We start from the raw sequence: 21,464 nt of genomic DNA on the forward strand, positions 1-21,464 counted from the left end.
ACATCTATACAGCCCGAGTATAGTTTGGAGAGGGGCTCACAGCATTAACACCCCAAGAGAGCTGGCTTCCCCATTCCGTTGCCAGGGGAACCCCAAAACTCAAGGACAGAGCTAAACCTGCCTCTCTTTCCCCAGTATCTATCTCTCCCCTCCTGCGGTTTCCGGCATCTGATATTAAGAAGTATTAATGTCTCTGACTGTAGAGGCAGAGCAGAACCACGGCGGTTTGTTGTTTAGTCGTTTAGTCGTGTCCGCCTCTTCGTGACCCCCTGGACCAGAGCACGCCAGGCACTCCTGTCTTCCACTGCCTCCCGCAGTTTGGTCAAACTCATGCTGGTAGCTTCGAGAACACTGTCCCACCATCTCGTCCTCTGTCGTCCCCTTCTCCTTGTGCCCTCCATCTTTCCCAACATCAGGGTCTTTTCCAGGGAGTCTTCTCTTCTCATGAGGTGGCCAAAGTCTTGGAGTCTCAGCTTCAGGATCTGTCCTTCCAGTGAGCACTCAGGGCTGATTTCCTTCAGAATGGAGAGGTTTGATCTTCTTGCAGCCCATGGGACTCTCAAGAGTCTCCTCCAGCACCATAATTCGAAAGCATCAATTCTTCGGCGTTCAGCCTTCTTTATGGTCCAGCTCTCACTTCCATACATCACGACTGGGAAAACCAGAGCTTTAACTATACGGACCTTTGTTGGCAAGGTGATGTCTCTGCTATTTAAGATGCTGTCTAGGTTTGTCATTAGTCCTCCATCAACTTGTCTAATCATCTTTTAAAGCCATCCAACTTTGAGGCCACCCCTGCCTCCTGTGGCAGTGAGTTCCAAAGGTTAACAATGTGCCGCTAGGAGAAGAGGAGCAGCTCGACTTGCTCCAGCCCCCTTGAGCATGACGGCTGCCCTTTTCTGAACCTTTTTCCACTCGACAATATCCTTTCTGAAGCAAGGCAACCAGAACTGGACACGGTATTCCTCTTTACCCAGGCGTTCAGTGGCTGAAGACTTTTCTGGCCCTGGAAAATCCCTTGATCACAGGACGGAAGAAGGTTTTTATCTGTCATTGCTCTTACAATGTTTTTTTTTAACCAAAACTGCTTTTAATAGATAATGTTTTGATCTGTTTTTGCTTTGTTTTCATTCTTTTTCTAAATTCCGCATCTGCCTGCCACCGTGGTCTCCTTGGAAAGAAAGGTCACGGTGTAAATTCAGTCGGTAATGAATTATTATTGTCGCAAAAATCAACTCTCAATGGAAATCCAAAAATGAAGAAGTGAAACTGGAATTCATGGCACTTGGCTGCGTGTCCCAAACCAGCCACCATCCTTCCCCCATCTGTTTCAAGGCAGCTCTGAACAAACAGGGTCAGGTGACATCACTGTGTTTCCTTAACCTGCTGAACTTGACATTGTTGGTGGGGCTCAGCTTCCAAACTTGGCGGCTTCTCATCCGGCAGGTCCCATGACCTAAACGTCTGCAGGGGAAGGGAAGGAGGAAAGGGAAGTGGGGCAGTGGGAAAGGCAGATTCCCACAGCAGCAGAATGCCTGGCAGCCTATTTATCACTTGCTTTGTTCCCATTTACCAGATGGGGAAAACTGAGGCTGAGATGCCGGAAAGCAGGTGTGAGTGGGGCTTGAGTGCCGGAGAAAAGGAACTTACTCCGGGTGCCAACGGGGGAATTTAAATCTCAGAGCACTGGAACTAAGCGGGATTATCCAGAAAAGCTGAATGTTGGAAGATTTTAGACTTTTGCTGCTACAGGAGGCAGAGATGGCAACCAACCTGGATAGCTTTGAAAGAGGGTCAGACAAATCCATGGAGGAGGCCACAACAGCTATCCTTGTGAATCCCGGATGTTGGAAACCACAGGAGGGGAGGCTGCTGTTGGGCTTGAGCATCAGATATTATTAATAATAATAATAATAATAATAATAATAATAATAATAATAATTTCTTATTTATACCCCGCCCATCTGGCTGGGTTTCCCCAGCCACTCTGGGCAGCTTCCAACAGAATATTAAAATACAATAATATATTATTGAGAACAGCCGTTTGGCTGAAGATCAGAGCAGTGACTCCAACAGAGGCAAAACAGGGTAGCTGCATTGGTACCCTGCTTATGGGCTATTTGGAGGCATCCGATTGGCCACTGCAGGAAGCAGGATGTTGGCTGCTAAATCGTTGACAGGAGGGTCTCCGCTCCGGGCCAGACAGAGCACGACTCCGGGCCTGGTTTTCTTTCCAGCTGGACCAGTTTTCGGTGTCAATTACCTTCTGCTCACTGCCAAGTCTGATTATGCAGGAAGAGAAACCCTGGCAACCTGCACAAACAGCCCCCTCCGTTGCCATGGCTAAGGCAGCAACAAGTGCGGAGGAGGAAAGATAAAAGGGGCAGGCGGGGTTATCTCTGCCGCATCCTCAGAAAGAGAAAGGTAGAAGCGGAGAAGGTGCCCCATCAATGGCTTTTGAAGGGGAAAGTTGGTTAATGAGAGAGTTCCCGGATGGGAGGGGCAGATGGAGGTGGAATTTGCATCCATTTGCATTTTAATCTGAGTTTACCTACTTTGCAGTTCCCAGAAACAATACATGATCCAAAATCCAGTTCCCCAATAAGAGGGGAGAGCCAATTGTCCAAAAATGCATTACTGGGGAAGGGCAATGTGGTGTAGTGGTTAGAGCAGGGGTTCCCAAAGAGAGCGATGAGATGCTACAGATGCCATTTTTAATTTCCCACAGTTCCCTGGTCATAACCTGTACTTGAGGCATGGAGGAGCATTTCAATTTTATTCGCCTTTTGATGAAAAACTATCTCATTTGTGCTTCCTAAACCAGTATGTGTACTGTACTTCTCCAGATTTTGTGATGCAGACCTCCCACCAAATGATATATACAAAAATGCATTTAATGGTGGAGAAGGGAGGCATACATTAAAATGTGGTGTAGTGGAATCTTCCTGCTCCACAGTTCTCTAAGTCCACCATTCTCCGACTGCAGTACTCCCACCAAATAATGAACAGTGGTACCTCGGTTTAAGAACGACTTGGTTTACGAACTCCGCAAAACCGGAAATAGTGTCCCGGTTTGAGAACTTTACCTCGGTCTAAGAACAGAATCCGAATGGTGGAAGGGCACCGGCAGCGGGAGGCCTCATTAAGGAAAGCGTGCGTCGGTTTAAGAACAGCTTTGGTTTAAGAATGGACTTCCAGAATGGATTACGTTCGTAAACCGAGGTACCACTGTATAATGGGGGGGCACTAGAGGGAGTTCCATGAAAGGGTGCCATTCCAAGGGTCCCTTCAAACTCTGATACGACCCTGAACTGGCAAGATCCTTGGGCAACCCGATGCCCGGGTCTTCAAAAAGGTGCTGCTGTGGGTTAAACCACAGAGCCTAGGGCTTGCCGATCAGAAGGTCGGCGGTTCGAATCCCCGCGACAGGGTGAGCTCCCGTTGCTCGGTCCCTGCTCCTGCCAGCCTAGCAGTTCGAAAGCACAAAGTGCAAGTAGATAAATAGGTACCACTCCGGCGGGAAGGTAAACGGCGTTTCCGTGCGCTGCTCTGGTTCACCAGAAGCGGCTTAGTCATGCTGGCCACATGACCTGGAAGCTGTATGCCGGCTCCCTCGGCCAATAAAGCGAGATGAGTGCCGCAACCCCAGAGTCGGCCACGACTGGACCTAATGGTCAGGGGTCCCTTTACCTTTAAGCATCTTCTGAGAAAGCTTACCCAGTGGGTATCCCAATTTGCAGGCCCCAAGCAGGTTTTGCTAGGGTAAAGCTACCTTGGATCATTGTGTCACCAGCTGAATAAATACTCTAGTGCTCTTCATCAAAAACTGTATACAGCATTTCTGGACCTGAAAGGAGCCTTTGACTCAATCCTGAGAGAGCTGCTCTGGAACAAACTGTCCATATTGAACATCTTCAGTGTCCTCAGAACGGAACTCAGTGTCCGTTCTGCCCGGACGCTGAGGTCCAGTGCCAAGGGCCTTCTGATGGTTCCCTCGCTGTGAGAAGCCAAGTTACAGGGAACCAGGCAGAGGGCCTTCTCGGTAGTGGCACCTGCCCTGTGGAATGCCCTCCCACCAGATGTCAATTTAGAAGACATCTGAAAGCAGCCCTGTTTAGGGAAGCTTTTAATGTTTAATAGGTTATTGTATTTTAGTGTTTTGTTGGAAGCCGCCTAGCGTGGCTGGGGAAACCCAGCCAGATGGGTGGGGTATAAATAATAAATTTATTATTATTATTATTATTATTATTATTATTATTATTATTATTATTATTATTATCTTTGAAAGGTTACTCTTCCTCATCAGGAAACTACACACCTCCACGTGTTGCCAAGTGAGATGCTCCCAACAGGGCAGGCTAACTCCCAAAATCATTGCCAACAAAGGGGTAAAACAGGGTTTCGTCTTAGCCCCGTATTTATTCAACCTTAAACGACCTTGCACCTTGTTTTCACGGGGTGGGTGGCCATTGCCTGAAGCTCCGCTCCATCCACGCTCCCATCTTACTATATGCCGATGACGCAGTCATCTTGTCTCGCACAATGGCTTGAAGCCGTTGCCAGGAATATTGTACAGCCAACAGACTGGAACTGAACTTCGCAAAATCTAAAGCGCTTGTTTTCTCAAGATCTTGGAAGCCTCGTAGGTGGGAGATCAGTGGAACCCCGTTGGAACAGGGTTGAAAACTTTAAATACCTAGGCATCCACTTCCAATATAACGCTTCTTGGAAATACGGGACCGTTGTAAGATCGTACTTAACAGAGCGGATACTCTAGGCTCTGGCTATCTCCTGTTTCTTCTTTAACAGAGGGAATCGGTTCGTCCCAGCTTTAACACCCAAGTACAGTGGTACCTTGGGTTAAGTACTGAATTCGTTCCGGAGCTCCGTTCTTAACCTGAAACTGTTCTTAACCTGAAGCACCACTTTAGCTAATGGGGCCTCCTGCTGCTGCCGTGCCACCAGAGCACAATTTCTGTTCTCATCCTGAAGCAAAGTTCTTAACCCGAGGTACTATTTCTGGGTTAGCAGAGTCTGTAACCTGAAGCGTATGTAACCCAAGGTACCACTGTATCCCCAAAACTCCTGTATGGTGTTCCATTATGGATTGGTGCAGCTAACCAACCGTTGGAACGCATGCAATCCAAATTTCTGCGCAAAATCCCGGGGCTGCCAAATTGTGTGCCATGTGCCTGGAAACTGGACAAAGGCTGCCGGAAACCAAAGCGCCGCTCACCATTATAAAATTCTGGTTCCGCCTACATTTCATGTCCGATCGGCCTTCTTTAAATTTCCACATGCTGGCAGAATCCCACCACTCCAAATGTCTATCTTGGGTTGAGAGCAAAATCAGAACCTGTGGCCTATCACTCGAGTCGCTGCTTATGCTCCCACAGTTGGAAGCATTCCAGAAATTCAAGTGCAGAATCCTAGAGATTGAATTCAAACCCCTTTGCAGCGCAGCCAAGAAAACTTGTTCCCCCTTGGGGTTGGGAATCCCACCCTTGTTTAGCCAGGACACTCCATATTTACACCACATTTACACATATTTATATTTACAGCTTTGCGATCCCCACCTACACAGAGCTCTTTCCCTCACAAGGTAGTTTCTTGAAAACCCCGTTCTCTGAAAGACACTGCCCTTCTGGCACAAAACAGGTCGAATCTATCACACACGTTTTTATTTTATGGCCCATTTTATGCAAAAATATTTGATAGGTATTTGGCCCCCTTATTGAAGGAGAGGATTTATCTCACTGACTCTTCCAGGGTGTCTTATCTGCTGGACAATTGCAGTAATGACGTTGGGGAGAATGTGGCAAGTTTTTTGAGTAACGCTATGAAGTTACATCACCGTAGGTCCTAAGAGCCATCTTCGTACCTCACGGTGCCTGGACATTTTTATCCTAAAGCATCTCCTACTATGTTTCGTTAACTGTGCTGTGTTCTGATCCATGTATGCCAGGGGTCAGCAAACTTTTTCAGCAGGGGGCCGGTCCACTGTCCCTCAGACCTTGTGGGGGGCCGGACTATATTTTTTTGGAGGGGGGGGGGGAAATGAACGAATTCCTATGCCCCACAAATAACCCAGAGATGCATTTTAAATAAAAGGACACATTCTACTCATGTAAAAACACGCTGATTCCCGGACCGTCCGTGGGCCGGATTTAGAAGGCGATTGGGCCGGATCCGGCCCCCGGGCCTTAGTTTCCCCACCCATGATGTATACGATACACTTTTTTTATGCCAATAAAGGAGACTGGTGCCCTGCTGTGTCCTCCAGAAACTGGATTTTGAGAAGCATCGCTGCCTCCGACCGCATAGCCCACCTGGCTAGCAGCCACCGATGGCCTTCTCCTCTCCCATGCATCTGTCCCATCCACTTTGAAAGCCGCCGCCCCTCTCCCGTCGGTGGCCATCGCTGCCTCCTGTCGCAGTGAGTTCCGCCGTTTAACAAGCCGCCGCCACCTCCTCCCTTTCCCCAGAAACACAGTTCTTCGGGATCCGCGGCGCGCGCCTGCGCAACACGGCACCCCGCGCACCGCTTCTGCCAGGAAGAAGCCGCCGCCGGAGCTTTACAATGAGTTTCCGTTCCCAGGGATTTCCGTTCCCAAGGAACTGGGGAAAAAATAATGTGCATTTTTTTAAAAAAGGGAAAAAATGCATCTGCCCAGTTTGCAACAAATGCTTTTGGGTTTTCAAGAGATTCTGGCGAGGAGCCACTGGATTTTCTTTCTCTTTCGGGAGAAAGGCGCGAGGAGGAGGACGCCAGGGGAAAGTTTAGAACCGGATTGAAAAGTGATCGTGTAAACGCGATTCGGGTCACACTTACCGCGCCCATTCCGCTCTGCAGGCGGCAGAGGCTGCTCGGAGCCGGCAGATCGGGACCCCGTCGGCGGCCCGGCCAGAAGCGCGCTCCCCACCGCGGCTCTTACTCAGACCTTAAATAAATAAGGCGCCGGCAGGCAGCGGAGCGTGCGGAGGGAGGGAGGGAGGGAGGGAAAGCCCGGCCTGGAATCCCGGAGGCGAGGAGGCGGCTGGGCTTCCGGGAGAAGCCGGGGAGGGGGCGGTGGAGGCTGCGGAGCGGGGGGGGGGGGCAGACACGGGCAGAGTTTGGGGGACATAGGAGGCCCCCCCCCAAGAAAACGCCCAAATTGATGGGCATTGTGTGTGTGCACCGCCCCCCCATACTGTACAGTACAGTGGTACCTCGGGTTACATACGCTTCAGGTTACATACGCTTCAGGTTACTGACTCTGCTAACCCAGAAATAGTGCTTCGGGTTAAGAACTTTGCTTCAGGATGAGAACAGAAATCGTGCTCCGGCGGCGCGGCGGCAACAGGAGGCCCCATTAGCTAAAGTGGTGCTTCAGGTTAAGAATAGTTTCAGGTTAAGAACGGACCTCCGGAACGAATTAAGTACTTAACCCGAGGGACCACTGTATTTTATTCAAGTTGGCAACCCTGTAGGAGCGGGGGGGGGGGTTGATCCGCCTCCAGTTGACAGGATTTATCTTGGGGGGGGGGGGATGCAGGACACCCACCTGTCCTCATCCTCTGTCGGACAGTGGTTCTCAACCTGTGGATCCCCAGATGTTGTTGGACTACAACTCCCATCATCCCTGAGCTCTGGCCTTGCTAGCTAGGGATGGTGGGAGTTGTAGTTCAACAACATCTGGGAAACCACAGCTTGAGAAAGGCTGGGGCAGATTCAAGAATGAAATGTCTCAACAGCAACTCTTGTTTTAAATTACTTTATTTTGACCTCAGGAAGAAATCCGTCAAACTCTCCAGGCATTTGAAAGCCAGGAAGTTAAATAAAAAAATTAACATCAGGGAGTACCTTCCGTGCGGTTGAGTGTGTTTTGCAAAATTACAAAGAGCACCCTTTTTCTTCTTATTCTTTTAAACAAATCTAAGCTTTTTCTTATTATTATTTTAAACAAATCTAAGCTAAAACAAGTTTTCTTGGATTTGCTGAAAACCTTTTCATCTCAAATTCCTCCTTTTCCCCCAATGCAATTTTTTCTGAGCATGCTCAGGAAGCATAGCCGCTTGAGGCGCTCCCTTGTCATCCTCGACCAGGTCTTCTTTGCTCACCATCCAGGGTACAAATGGTGCCTGGCTGATCAAGAGAGATGAGCAGAGCCTTTTTTGTGGTTGGGAAAGATGGAGGGCACAAGGAGAAGGGGACGACAGAGGACGAGATGGTGGGACAGTGTTCTTGAAGCTACCAGCATGAGGGAGGCAGTGGAAGACAGGAGGGCCTGGAGTGCTCTGGTCCATGGGGTCACGAAGAGGCGGACACGACTAAACGACTCAACAACAACAACAAAAGGATTTCCACCTCTTATAATAGGTCTGCAATGTTCAGCTCTTTTCTTTGCTGAGTTTCTTCTTCCACGTGGTGTACCACGTGGTGTTCAGCTTCTGAGTCGTAGATCATAGAACTGTAGACTTGGAAGTCTTGCGACTTATAAAAAATAAAACTTACTTTTAGTTAAGTGGTTTTATTTATTTACTTGGCTTAGGGGAAGCAGCTGCCCCATGCCCCCCACCCCGGCCGGCTATGCCCCTGCAAGGCGGCTAAAGGAAAAGGAGGATATCCAAGGAAACTTTGAAAGGATCAGGCCAAATAAATGAGAAACTGCCAATCATAGAATCATAGAGTTGGAAGAGACCACAAGGGCCATCGAGTCCAACCCCCTGCCAAGCAGGAAACACCATCAGAGCACTCCTGACATATGGTTGTCAAGCCTCTGCTTAAAGACCTCCAAAGAAGGAGACTCCACCACACTCCTTGGCAGCAAATTCCACTGTCGAACAGCTCTTACTGTCAGGAAGTTCTTCCTAATGTTTAGGTGGAATCTTCTTTCTTGTAGTTTGGATCCATTGCTCCGTGTCCACTTCTCTGGAGCAGCAGAAAACAACCTTTCTCCCTCCTCTATGTGACATCCTTTTATATATTTGAACATGGCTATCATATCACCCCTTAACCTCCTCTTCTCCAGGCTAAACATGCCCAGCTCCCTTAGCCGTTCCTCATAAGGCATCGTTCCCAGGCCTTTGATGTCTTCAAGTTCTATCATTATGACAGAGGAAGGGAAACTTTTCTCTTTCCACTTTCTCCATAAGGAAGTACTGTGGTTTAATTAATCGTTCAAACTGATGGTTTCTTCAGTGTATTCACATATTTACCACATTTTCAGGTGCCTCTGGTTTTGAAAACACTGTCTGTCCTCCAGGATGTGGGGGGAAGGCATGTGAACCAATGGCAGAGTGGGGCCTTGGAAGCTGAGGTTGGAGGGCAGGAAGCAGCAGGGGCGGGGAAGAGGTTTTCCTGTGCCATTTTCCTCACCAGCTTCCTCCCTCCATCCTCAGGCCTCTCCGCTCCCCATTGCTCCCTGTGCCCCCCATATCAGCTGCTCTCATCCCCTCTTTTGGTGTAAAAATCTGCCTCCAATTTCCAATATCTGCTCACTTCCTTACCAAAACAGCTGCCACGTTACATCAGCTGTTACACTCTTGAAATAGTCTCTGTCACATTTTGAACTGGATTTAAATGCGACTTTCTGTTTTAAATGAAGAGGGATGCGGGTGGCACTGTGGGTTAAACCACAGAGCCTGGGACTTGCCGATCAGAAGGTCGACGGTTCAAATCCCCGCGACGGGGTGAGCTCCCTTTGCTCAGTTGATGCTCCTGCCCACCTAGCAGTTCGAAAGCACACCAGTGCAGGTAGATAAGTAGGTACCGCTCCGGCAGGAAGGTAAATGGCGTTTCCATGTGCTGCTCTGGTTCGCCAGAAGCGGCTTAGTCATGCTGGCCACATGACCCGGAAGCTGTACGCCGGCTCCCTTGGCCAATAAAGCGAGATGAGCGCTGCAACCCCAGAGTCAGTCATGACTGGAGGTAATGGTCAGGGGTCCCTTTACCTTTACCTATCCAACATCCAGCTTGCAGAAGTTTCACCGAGGCCCCCTGGCACCGTTTGAAATTTGTCTGTCTGTTGATTACATTGCAAGAACCAGTGTGGGCACTGCCTTCTCTCAGGGATCTTACGCATTTACCCATCTAGCTCAGCAGAGCCTGCTCTGACTGGCAGCAGCTCCATCCAAGCTATCAGTAATTCACTTCCTCTGGAAAGTAGATTGCCTCTTTGCTGCATGAGTGGTTTTAACATTTCTTGACAGCATCCCACACGCCAGCAGGAGGGAGGCAGTAATTTCATCAAGGAATCGGGAAAAGGCTGGCGGAACAAGGCTTTCCTCTGTTTACAGGTGTCAGGCCTGTTGTGCTGCAGGCCGAGACCGCTGGTTGCCATGGCAGCCCCACATCTCCCCATCCCTCACCGCCTGTCAGAGTTATGGAAAGGGATGTTTTAAGACAATGCCGCAGCTCACTGTGGCATTTCCCTGCTGAGACGAGGCAGTTAGGGTAATTGGCCATTTTGTTTTTCTAAAAAGCGTTTTATGGCTTTATTGCAGCCTGCTGGAGGGAAAGGCGTGGCGGGGAGATGTTTCTCTCCTTAAAACATTACATTTCCAACAAATGTTTCCGTATATCTCGTAAGGCATGGAGGGGCAATTTATGTAAATGGTTAAACTCTTAATCTGGGCTTGAAAGCAGCCCTCATCTGCAACTAAGTCCTAATTGAAGTGGTAACATCCTGCTCAGAGTGTATCACTCAAGACCACAGCAGGGGAACCAGCAGAACAGAGCTATCAACCAGGGAAAATAAAAAATTCCAACATAATTTGTGAGGAAGGAGGTTAGAGAACCTTTCCTCTCTTTCCCACCCTAAATAATAATATCCATTTGTATGGTTTGCATTTATAGCCTTTTTCCCCAAGGAGGCTCAAGGCAGCATACAAGGTCCTTCTTTAATCCCCCCAACGACCCTGTGAGGTAGGTTAGGCTCAGAGAGACAGTGGTCACCCAGCCCTGTGTTGCAGGAGGCATCATAACAACTATGTACAACAGACCACAAGAGGTGGGAGCGCTAAATTTTAGGTCGGCACAGGGCATTGCTGAAATTTGAGAGCACCTGCCCTTTGGAACTCCCTGCCTATTGAGATCAAGCAGACACCTTTACTGTACACTTTTTGGCCCCTGATAAAAAACATTATTATTTAGACAAGCCTACCCAGATGCTTAGAAAGTTGAGGTAATTTTAATCTGTGTTAATATTTTAACTTTAATTTTGTTATTGTTGTGATTTTCTCTTGATTTTACTCTTCTTCTTTTTTTGTAAACTGCTCTGAGGGTGTGTGTGTTTTTTTACAATTAAGCAGGATATATATTTTACAGAATAAAAAAAAATCAGGAGGCAGACACGGACTTTCTTACGCCACCCCACCCAATTTCATCCTCACTTCAACATTGCAAAGTAGGTTCAGAATAAAATACCCTTCGCTATTTCTTTCCGGATGCATACCCATGCGTTTTTAACACATCAGGTTGAACCTGCATCCGCACTGATTGCTGAATGATACATTGCTGGGAGGCGGGTGTTGCAGGGTGCGATGAGCAATAACAATCTCACACTCACACTTTTAGGAACACAACCTGATTATCTGCTTCACTATGACCTTTTCTCGCAACTCTCCGCTGCCCTCTAGCAGCAAATGCAATGCAACCAATCACTGCTGTTATGTGAAGTTTCCTAAATGCAGCGGTCTGTGTTTAATGGTGCTAGTCCAATGGAGGCTGTCTGTGCATATAAGACCATTTACTCCGGCTCCAGTGTGTTCCCACTGCTAGTTTTGGAACTCTTGTTTACACCTTTGACAGCTGTGGAGAAACCTGGGAACTCCAGATTGCTAAAGATGCCAGGAATTATAGCTCTGTAATGTCAGCACAGAGGGAGGCGGGTGGCGCTGTGGGTAAAAGCCTCAGCGCCTAGGGCTTGCCGATCGAAAGGTTGGTGGTTCGAATCCCCGCGGCGGGGTGCGCTCCCGTTGCTCGGTCCCAGCGCCTGCCAACCTAGCAGTTCGAAAGCACCCCCAGGTGCAAGTAGATAAATAGGGACCGCTTACCAGCGGGAAGGTAAACGGCGTTTCCGTGTGCGGCTCTGGCTCGCCAGAGCAGCGATGTCACACTGGCCATGTGACCCGGAAGTGTCTCCGGACAGCGCTGGCCCCCGGCCTCTTGAGTGAGATGGGCGCACAACCCTAGAGTCTGTCAAGACTGGCCTGTACGGGCAGAGGTACCTTTACCTAATGTCAGCATGCTACAGTTCTCAATATCCTTTAGGAGCAGCCGTGACTGTTAAAGTGATCTAAGAGTGCTTTAAATGTATGGTATAGCTTAAGTTTACCAGATTTTTTTCAAATAATCCGGGGACACTTAAAAAAAAAGAGAGAGGGGAAAGTTACCGTATTAAAAAAGCTATTTTTAAAAAAAAATTAGAAGTAATATCTTCTCTTCTGTGGTCTCCTCTGTCGCGCTGCCTTCCTCTGGGCCCCGGCCTGCTCTCTTGGAGCGCTATTCGCCATGGAGCAGGCTACAAGGGCCGCTGGGCAGCCGGCCAGGTGCTCTCGCACCCAGCTTGATTTGGGTCGTGGGGGTGTCAGCAGTTCCCCCAGTTGATGCGCCAGGCATCCCTGGTTCCCCCTCGGCAGTGGCGGTGGCAGCGGCAGTCTCAGCAGCCCAGAGCCAGCCTGGTAGCGCAGTTGGCTCTGGCTGGCTTCAGGAGCTGCTCGCTGCCGTGGCGCCCGCCATTTTGCCTCACCTTAACTCCCCATATGATGTATCTTGTGCCGTTGAACCAATCACACAACGTTCATTCCCAACTAATAAATCTGCAACATTTAAAATATAAATCCGGGGACATTAAATGAAATCCGGGAACATTCCGGGGACGGATTTTGTCCGGGGACAGATTTGTAAATCCAGGGACTGTCCCCGGGAAAGGGGGACGTCTGGTAACCATAGTGTAGCTGGGCCTGTTAGCCACAACCCAGATCAATCCTGTAGCATTTATTGAGAAATACCACTGTCTGGTGTGTTCCCCTGCAAAGCAGCTTCCATCCCAAATGTCAGCCAGTGTTCTCACAGTGGCCAACCAGGTGCCGCTATGGGAATCCCGCAAGCAGGACCCGAGAACAAAAGCCCTCTCCCCTCTTGTCGTTTCTAGCAACTGGGATCCGGAAGTAGAATTGCCTCCAACAGTGGAGGCAGAGGATAGCCATTGTGGCTAGTAGCTGTAAATAGCCTTCTCTATGAATTTGTCCAATCTTCTTTAAAAGCCACCCAGCTCCCAGGGCCTTCTGGCGGTTCCCTCGCTGCGAGAAGTGAGGTTACAGGGAACCAGGCAGAGGGCCTTCTCGGTGGTGGCACCCGCCCTGTGGAACGCCCTCCCATCAGATGTCAAGGAAATAAACAACTATCTGACTTTTAGAAGACATCTGAAGGCAGCCCTCTTTAGGGAAGTTGTTAATGTCTGATGCTGTGTTGTTTTTAATACAGTGGTACCTCAGGTTAAGTACTTAATTTGTTCCGGAGGTCCGTACTTAACCTGAAACTGTTCTTAACCTGAAGCACCACTTTAGCTAATGGGGCCTCCTGCTGCCACCACACCGCCGGAGCACGATTTCTGTTCTCATCCTGAAGTAAAGTTCTTAACCTGAGGTACTATTTATGGGTTAGTGGAGTCTGTAACCTGAAACGTATGTAACCTGAAGCATATGTAACCCGAGGTACCACTGTATTCGGTTGGAAGCCGCCCAGAGTGGCTGGGGAAACCCAGCCAGATGGGCGGGGTATAAATAATAAATTATTATTATTATATTATCCAAGTTGGTGGACACATCACTGCCTCCCGCAGCAGAGAGTTCCACAGTTCCAGCTCTGCACTGCACAAGGAAGTCCTTTCTGTTATCCGTCCTGAATCTTCCAGCTTCATCGAATGTTTGCGAGTCCTAGTGTTATGAGAGAAGACAATGTGTACAAATTGTCATAGAAACATAGAATCGTAAAATTGGAAGGGAACCCGGGGGTCATCTAGTCTAACCCCCGGGGATGCAGGAATCTCGGCGAAAGCATCCATGACAGATGGCCATCCAACCTCTACTTAAAAACCTGCAAGGAAGGAGAGTCCACAACTTCCCGAGGGAGACAGGTCTGTGGACCTATCTCCACTATCTATAGACATTTACCTTACCTGGGAGTAAGTCTCTCTTAACTCAGTGGGGGGGTAACTTCTGATCTATACGGGCTACACTGTCAAAAAGGGGGGGGGCATATCGTCTGATTCTCACAAAACTTTGAAAATAAGAATTACTACTAATTACCCACCCTTCATCCTTTTAGGTTCCAGGGTGGATTACAACACTGAAACACAATATATTTATTTTTTAATTCTACTCACCATAAAGGCAATATATAACCACACAGATGTGATCTTTTGGCTTTTAGTTTTCAGTCTTCTTTGGAATTATAATTATGGCATCGTCAGAGCGAGGAGGAGGCTGCAATTATTCTTTTACAGAAAACAATAATAATACAATAATTGTACATATTTCCCATTTATCACGCTAACGGGGAAAACTTGTCTCGGAAAAGCTTTGCTTAGGAACAAAGGGCTGATCTTGTTTAAGCATTTCGTTGCAACGGAAAAACAACCGCCACCAATCACTATGACAGTTGGTAGCAATAATTAGCATGATGAAGAATTAGGGCATCTTTTGGGAGGGTTATGTGTTTGCTGTTAAATCAGGATAATCAGTCAGATTATGAGAGAGAACCCAAGGATAAGAGGCAGAATCGTAAGTCAAGATGAAACAGCAAAAACCTAAATGCAAAAGAAATGTGAAATATCACAGAATTGTAGAGCTGGAACGGACCCCAAGGGTCATCTAGGGAGGGGTGAAAACATCGTGGCAGAACTACAAGAGGCAAACTTCTGCCTAGCTGCAGTATGGAATTAATAAGGTGTTATGTACTGAAGTTCTCACCCTGGGCCAGCAGGGGGATACTGTAGATAGTTTTCACTCAGGTCCACATATGCAAATAAGGAATTGAAAGTGACATTCCGTGATTGGATAGTTACAGAAAGTTGTTACTGTTGCTTTGTAGTTGAGCTCTATATAAGCAGGCTGGCTGAACCCTTCAGCCCAGTTCTGTTCTGGCCTGTGAATAAACAAGAGCTGTTTGAAGAATCGCTGTGTCGTCTGATATGTTCACCCACAGCTTAACATAAACGCAGGCCTACCTTACAGGGTCGTTGCAAGGGCTGGAAGATAGCTCAGCTTCCCTGACGTTGTTGAGCAGTTCAGATGTCCTGCTGCTCTCCTGTGCCTTCAGCTCGACTGAAGACAGTGTCTGTATCCATTCAATGAGTGATGGGGCGGGGGGGGGGGTCTGTTCAACCTGAAACGTCTCCATGCCAAGACAAAAGTGTGGCAGGATATGATGTGCAGATGACACAACCTTGACACTGAGGAAGCTCTACGGAGACTGTCTGTTTTGCCCAAGCCTGCCTAGACTTTGGCCTTACCACCAGCCTGTTACAAGTGTCCCCTAAAACTCAATTCTGCATTTGTAAGAGATCAGTCTATTAGACCTGCACTTTGGAACTCCCTGCCCCTTGACGCCATGTCAGCGCTTTACTCTTTTCAGCACCCACTAACAGCATTTATACTTAGGCAAGCCTACCCAGGCATGAAGAATGATGGCATGCATTTCAATCCAGCTTTCACCTATCATTCATGCTCATTAATTTTTGAATGTTTAAATAGGGTTGCCACACGTCTGGGATTTCAGGGGTTCATCCTGGATTTTTGGCAACATAACGGTCAAAATCGCGGCAGAAACCTTGGGTTGTTTCTCTAAAAAAAAAAAAAAATAAGGGTCAACAATTTGTTTGTGTCCGGATTTTCACTTCTTGAAGATGGTAACTCTAGGAAAACGTTTTAAAATGTTTTAAGTAATAGTTTTATTGTTTTCTCCTTTTTATAAACTGCTGTAAGGGTTTTATTTGTTTGTTTACAATCAAGCAGCATATAGATCCTATAAAATAAATAAAATTGTATGCTATATTTTTTAAAAATCATGAAAATTGCTTTAGATTAGAAGAAAAAAATGAAACAATATGTCATTTTAAATATCCATATACAATAAGAATGATGTTAAAAACTCAGTTCTACAACACACATATATCCACAGTTTGTGCTGTTTTTATAAACACTTAGAGGTGCTGTGGGTTTTTTTTTTTAAAAAATGGAAGCTACCTTGATAAAAGTTTTACTCTATAAAGGCGGCATATAAATATTTCAAACATATATAGTTGTTTGTGCACGTAGGCAGGCAGAGAGATAGAACCATTACACTGTTTTGCACACACACAAAGTTGTATTCAATGTTAAGCCCGTTGATATTAATGGATATTAATTAACTTTTGGTCCATTAATCCCAATGGGACTATTCCGAGCAGAAGCTCACTGGATCCAACCCACAATGATGGTGGTGATGATGATGACTAGTACGATTTACAGCACTAGCATAAATTAATATGTAGTCTTTCCACCCCGCGCGATTTTGAGCTAGGGAGTGTCAGTCAGGCCAAATGTGGGGTGGGAACTATTTTTCTCCCATCTCGGCTCTGCGCGGATGAAGCCTGGAGTCCCGTGCGCTGTTGCCTTGGAGACGCGTCCGCGGAGCGAGAGAGGGGGCGGAGCCCCGCAGCTGGCGGAGAGCTTCGGTCCCAGGACGGGGGCGACTGCTAAAGCGGAGGGAGTGCGGGGGAGGGGAGGACCCCCCCCCACCTCAGCATGCCTGTAATTTGGGGGGGGCAGGTCATGGGAATGCTATGGGGGAGGGGGCAGAGAGAACAATTAATTGGAGGAGGGCTAATGAGGAGGTTTCTAAGGAGAAAAGTGGTCAATTAATTGGGGTGGGGGGGTGGAGAAGCAAGAGTAATAAAAAAGTTGGGGTTTTCTGAGGAGAAAGTGTTCAATTCATGGGGGGGGATATGAAAAGTTGGGATTTGCTGAGGAGAAAGTGGTCAATTAATGGGGGTAATGAAAAATTGGGGGTTTTCTGAGGGGGGTAATGAAAAATTGGGGTTTTTCTGAGGGGGGTAATGAAAAATTGGGGGTTTTCTGAGGGGGGTAATGAAAAATTGGGGTTTTTCTGAGGGGGGTAATGAAAAATTGGGGTTTTTCTGAGGAGAAAATGGTCAATTAATGTAGGAAAAATGGAAAGTTGGGGCGTGCTGAGGTGAAAGTGGTAAATTAATGGGGGATAGTGCAAAGTAGGGTTTCTCTGTGGAGAAAGTGGTCAATTATTGTGGAATAATGAAAAGTTGGGGTTTTCTGAGGAGAAAATGGTCAGTTAATGTAGGAAAAATGGAAAGTTGGGGCGTGCTGAGGAGAAAGTGGTAAATTAATGGGGGATAGTGCAAAGTTGGGTTTCTCTGTGGAGAAAGTGGTCAATTATTGTGGGAATAATGAAAAGTTGGGGTTTTCTGAGGAGAAAAGGGTCAGTTAATGGGGGGAAGGAAGTTTACTGAGGAGCATTGGGGTTATCCATTATCCCACTTTCGATATTGCTTGTTCCTGCCGATGTTTTGGGGGAGCCCCACTCCTCCTTTTCCATCCCACTGAAATCCTGTAACTTTCTTCGTACTGCAGATGTTCCTGTGGAGGGGCTTCCTTAGTCCTCTCTGCTGCAGGTCAAAGGGGCCCCTCCAGGCTGTGAACATCGCAGGAAACCCACTAAGCAGAAAGATGTGTGGATGGCTCTCAAGGATTTGCCTTGAGAAGCAGAATATTAAATCTCTTGAATGATATATTGAGGAATTATTAATTCCGGGGGAGTGGACAGAGCGGATTAGAGTCAGAAATAGAGATCAGTCGGTATCCTCTCCAAAATTCAATTCCCAAGATTCATGCAGACAACGCCTTGACCTCTAAACAGATACTAGATTGGAAGTGAAGATGTATTGATGGTTTACATTTATATTCCACCTTTTCCTCCAAGGGACTCGAGGTGATTTGCTTTTTTCTCTCCCCCCCCCTCCATTTTATCTTCACAATAACCTTTTGAGGTAGGTTAGGCTGAGAGGCAGCAACTGGCCTGAGGCCACGGGGAGAGCTTCATGGCTGAGGGAGGATTTGAACCCAAGACCCAGTCCAACACTCCTCATCTGCTCCTGTCTCTCTTAGGCTCAGCAGCAGCACCCAAAGGAGCAAGAGATACCCAGAAAGATGGACGTATGTCAGCAAGACCCCCTCTCCGAGGGGGAGGGGGCCAAGACCAAAAAGCCACCTGCAAAGGAGCGCCCACACACACCTCAGACCAAGAAGAAAGCAAGAAAGAAGAAAAAGAAGGCAGCACAAGATAATGGTGGGCACCCCAAGGCCAATAATCTCTCTTCCGTGATGGTGGGCTCCCTGGCAGCAGTGCCTGCAAGCTGCCATTTTAAAATTGACCACAGTTTTCCCTGCACGGCATGGCTGGAAATTGAAAACAGGGCATTGTGGGAAATCAAAATGGTGGTTTGCATGTACTCACTCAGCCAGAACTGGGTGTTTGTGTGTGAAGGGTATTTTATTTCTTGCATTTATATCCCACCTACTTTTCTCTCTTGAGGAGCTCAAGGGGGTGTGCATGGTTCTTCTGCTCCTAATTTAATCCCCACCACAACTCTGTGAAGTAGGCTAGGCATAGCTGTCAACTTTCGGATTTGAAAATAAGGGATCAGCAGCCTCACCTGTCCCGGAGACAGACTACGGGACATCTGACAATCCAGGGAAGCAGCAGGAAATGGCGCTGAAATAAGGGAATTTCCCACGAAAAAAGGGAAGGTTGACAGCCATGGCTAGGCCAAGAGGCAGTGACTGGGCCAAGGTCAGCCAGTGAGCTCCATGGCCAGCCCTCTAACCATTGTACTGCACTGGCTCTGTATGAGTGGCCTGATGGTACTTGCAAGAGAGGCTAGCCTTTCAAACAGCCATGGGGAACTTGGTGGCTCTTCAGCTGATCTACGTCTACCACAGCCAGCATGGCCAACCAACTCTGAGTCCTGATTTTGGTAGCTGGTGTCCAATAATATTCAGAAGGGCACAGGTTCCCCCCACGCTGTGGCTGCCAAATGTCATTTTAGTGCAGCCGTTACAGGGCTGGTTGTGAATTTTGTGCAGAAGAACCTACCTAAACTTGCGTTCTTTAGACCAACATGTCTGGTTTATTCAAGTAGTCTTTCATGCTAGTTAGCAATCTGCACAAGAAGGGAAGGAACAGTGCTGGTGGCGCTCTGCTTTCTTGGAGAAGCAGACACTTGTTCTAGAAATTGGATCTATGAGTAGGAAGAGTTGGGTGTTTTCCAGAGCAAGTTTCAAGCAGCTGCTCTTCTCTAGTTTAAGCAGTAGAGGGCGGGAGATACTCATCAATCGCCACTCCATTTCAACAGGAGGATGTTGAAAGATTCTGCCTTTAGGAACAGAGGTGGCTGAATAATACATTTAAACCATTTTGTAGCTAAAGTAATTACAAAATAGTGATGAAGAGCAGCTGCTGTCCTGTCAGTCAACACCCAGTTGACTCTATAAATAAGGCTGCTCCTTTGTGCATGTCTTTCCCAACACAGGTATTTTAATATGCTGATACGGGGGGACAAACCATTGAGAGATCTTCTGCTTTGTATGCAGAAGGTCCCAGGCTCAATCCCCAACATGCCCTGGTGGGAGTGGTAAAGATTCTCTTCCTGAAACCCTGGAGAGTTGTTACCAGTCAGCGTTGACAGTCCTGTGCTACAGGGACCAATAGCCTAAGGCATCGTACGTTCCTATGATGTGCTTTGAAAGGTGCTCAGACTTCCTCTCTGACGCCATTCTTTTGAAGCAGGAAAACCTGAAGGCAAAAGCAAGAAGCCCTCCGTCCTTGTGACATCACCCCTTGAACTACTTCAACACCAAACTGGCCCTGAAACGACGCCCCAAGGTGCCGCCCCAAAGGCGACTCCAGGCAAACCACCTCTCTCTGCCAGCATTTCGTTCTTGACGCAAAACAACTCTGTACTTTCCAACGAGAGCCTTCGCTGGGATGGGGTCCTGGATGATCCCATAGCAGAAGAGGAGAGGTTATGGATCTACAGGCTGAACAGAAGGAAGCGCTATGGGGAGTACATCCAGAAAAACCTACCACCAGAGCCATCGTTCGCTTTTAAGCACTTGCCACAACATTATGTGGCTCCTCCTCAGGGCAAGGAGCAGTTGCTACGAAAGAGCATGTCCTCCACTACTACTTCAGCACCCAAGACAGACCAAAGTGGGCCGAATTCTAAGATCTCAACAAACGTCTCAAAAAGGCAGTCAGCCCTGATGCCAAGTGTTTCTCAGGAAATAGCGTAGATAAATCTTCCTGACGCTTCTGTTTTGCTTTGTTTAAGGCAAAGGCATGAAGATCTTGAAGAGGTAACCCTAGGTGGTTATATTTGAAACTAATGAGATTATTCATCTTTTCATCAAGTTAACCAACAGCTGTCTGCACACTGCAAATAATTTGATAAAATTCTGTGCGGATGGATAGATAATGATTTGCTGGCATCCAACTAACCTTCCATAGATGGAGGAATCCACGGGAATGACTTTCAGTTTTGCACACACACCAGATGTCAACACTTTGTTGCTTTTTGAACAAGATGTGAAAAATAATCATGCAGACATGGGCTTTATTCAAATACAGCAGCACTAAAATACCACCACGTATTGGGGCATTTGTTATTTTAAATCTCATATACTCGCGAAAGACTTTAATATCTGTGCTATTTGTGGTGCCACTTTTGTCAGAATTAAACCATTGCTTCTCACTCTGCTGTGTACAAAACCAATCAGTGTCGTCTTCCTTTGCAGTTGGTGGAGAGAACATGGCGTATGCTCCCTTTGTGGTAGGGGAAGAATAACGATACAATAGAGGTATCTTCTCTGAACTTCACCTGAACTCCCTTTTACTGCACAGTAGGGAACCTTTATCAGGTGAGGGCTGCATTCCTTTCTGGGCAATATTTCAGGTCCCACGTGCCAGTGATGCACAGGGTCAGAGGCAAAAGTTGTTGGAGCAGCAAGTGTACATTTTACATTTGTACAGTAGGCAAGTTTACACACACACACACCCTTTTATATCCTCCATCCAGGCACACAAGCAGAGTTTGAAGACAAGAAAAAACACTCAAGGAAGCAGGGCTGTTGAGGGGCATGGCTGAGGAGGTGTGGCCTAGGGATAGTCCTGAGGGCCAGGTAAAGAGGCTTCAGGGGCCACATTTGGCCCTTGGATCTGAGGTTTTACTGGGCTGCTAAGAACTATCATTGGAGCTTTTGGTTTTTATTTATTCATTTAATTTATACCCTGCCCTTCCTCCTAATTGCATTGGTACTGGTTTGGAAATTGTTAAATGAGACTTCAATAGGGCTTACTCCCAAGTAAGTGTATATAAAAGTGCAAGCTAAATTATCCTAAAAAAAAA

General features: G+C 47.4%; 2 protein-coding genes across 2 annotated transcripts in view; one reads left to right on the forward strand and one right to left on the reverse strand.

Moving 5' to 3' along the window:
- Positions 1 to 6,990, reverse strand: part of RPH3AL (rabphilin 3A like (without C2 domains)) — a 52,187-nt gene extending 45,197 nt beyond the window's left edge. The window contains exon 1 of the mRNA XM_028707578.2: positions 6,833 to 6,990. The gene's annotated coding sequence lies outside the window, so the exon portion shown is untranslated. The remainder of the gene's footprint in view (positions 1 to 6,832) is intronic.
- Positions 6,991 to 16,630: 9,640 nt separating this feature from the next.
- LIAT1 (ligand of ATE1) lies at positions 16,631 to 20,831 on the forward strand. Its single transcript, XM_028707792.2, has 3 exons — positions 16,631 to 16,776; positions 18,166 to 18,346; positions 19,847 to 20,831. Exons 1-3 carry the CDS (start codon positions 16,771 to 16,773, stop codon positions 20,350 to 20,352), a joined length of 693 nt encoding a protein of 230 aa, XP_028563625.2. The 5' UTR covers positions 16,631 to 16,770; the 3' UTR covers positions 20,353 to 20,831.
- Positions 20,832 to 21,464: the final 633 nt, after the last annotated feature.

The sequence above is a fragment of the Podarcis muralis genome, chromosome 15 (assembly GCF_964188315.1).
Source record: "Podarcis muralis chromosome 15, rPodMur119.hap1.1, whole genome shotgun sequence".
In the NCBI taxonomy this organism is placed as follows: Eukaryota; Metazoa; Chordata; class Lepidosauria; order Squamata; family Lacertidae; genus Podarcis; species Podarcis muralis.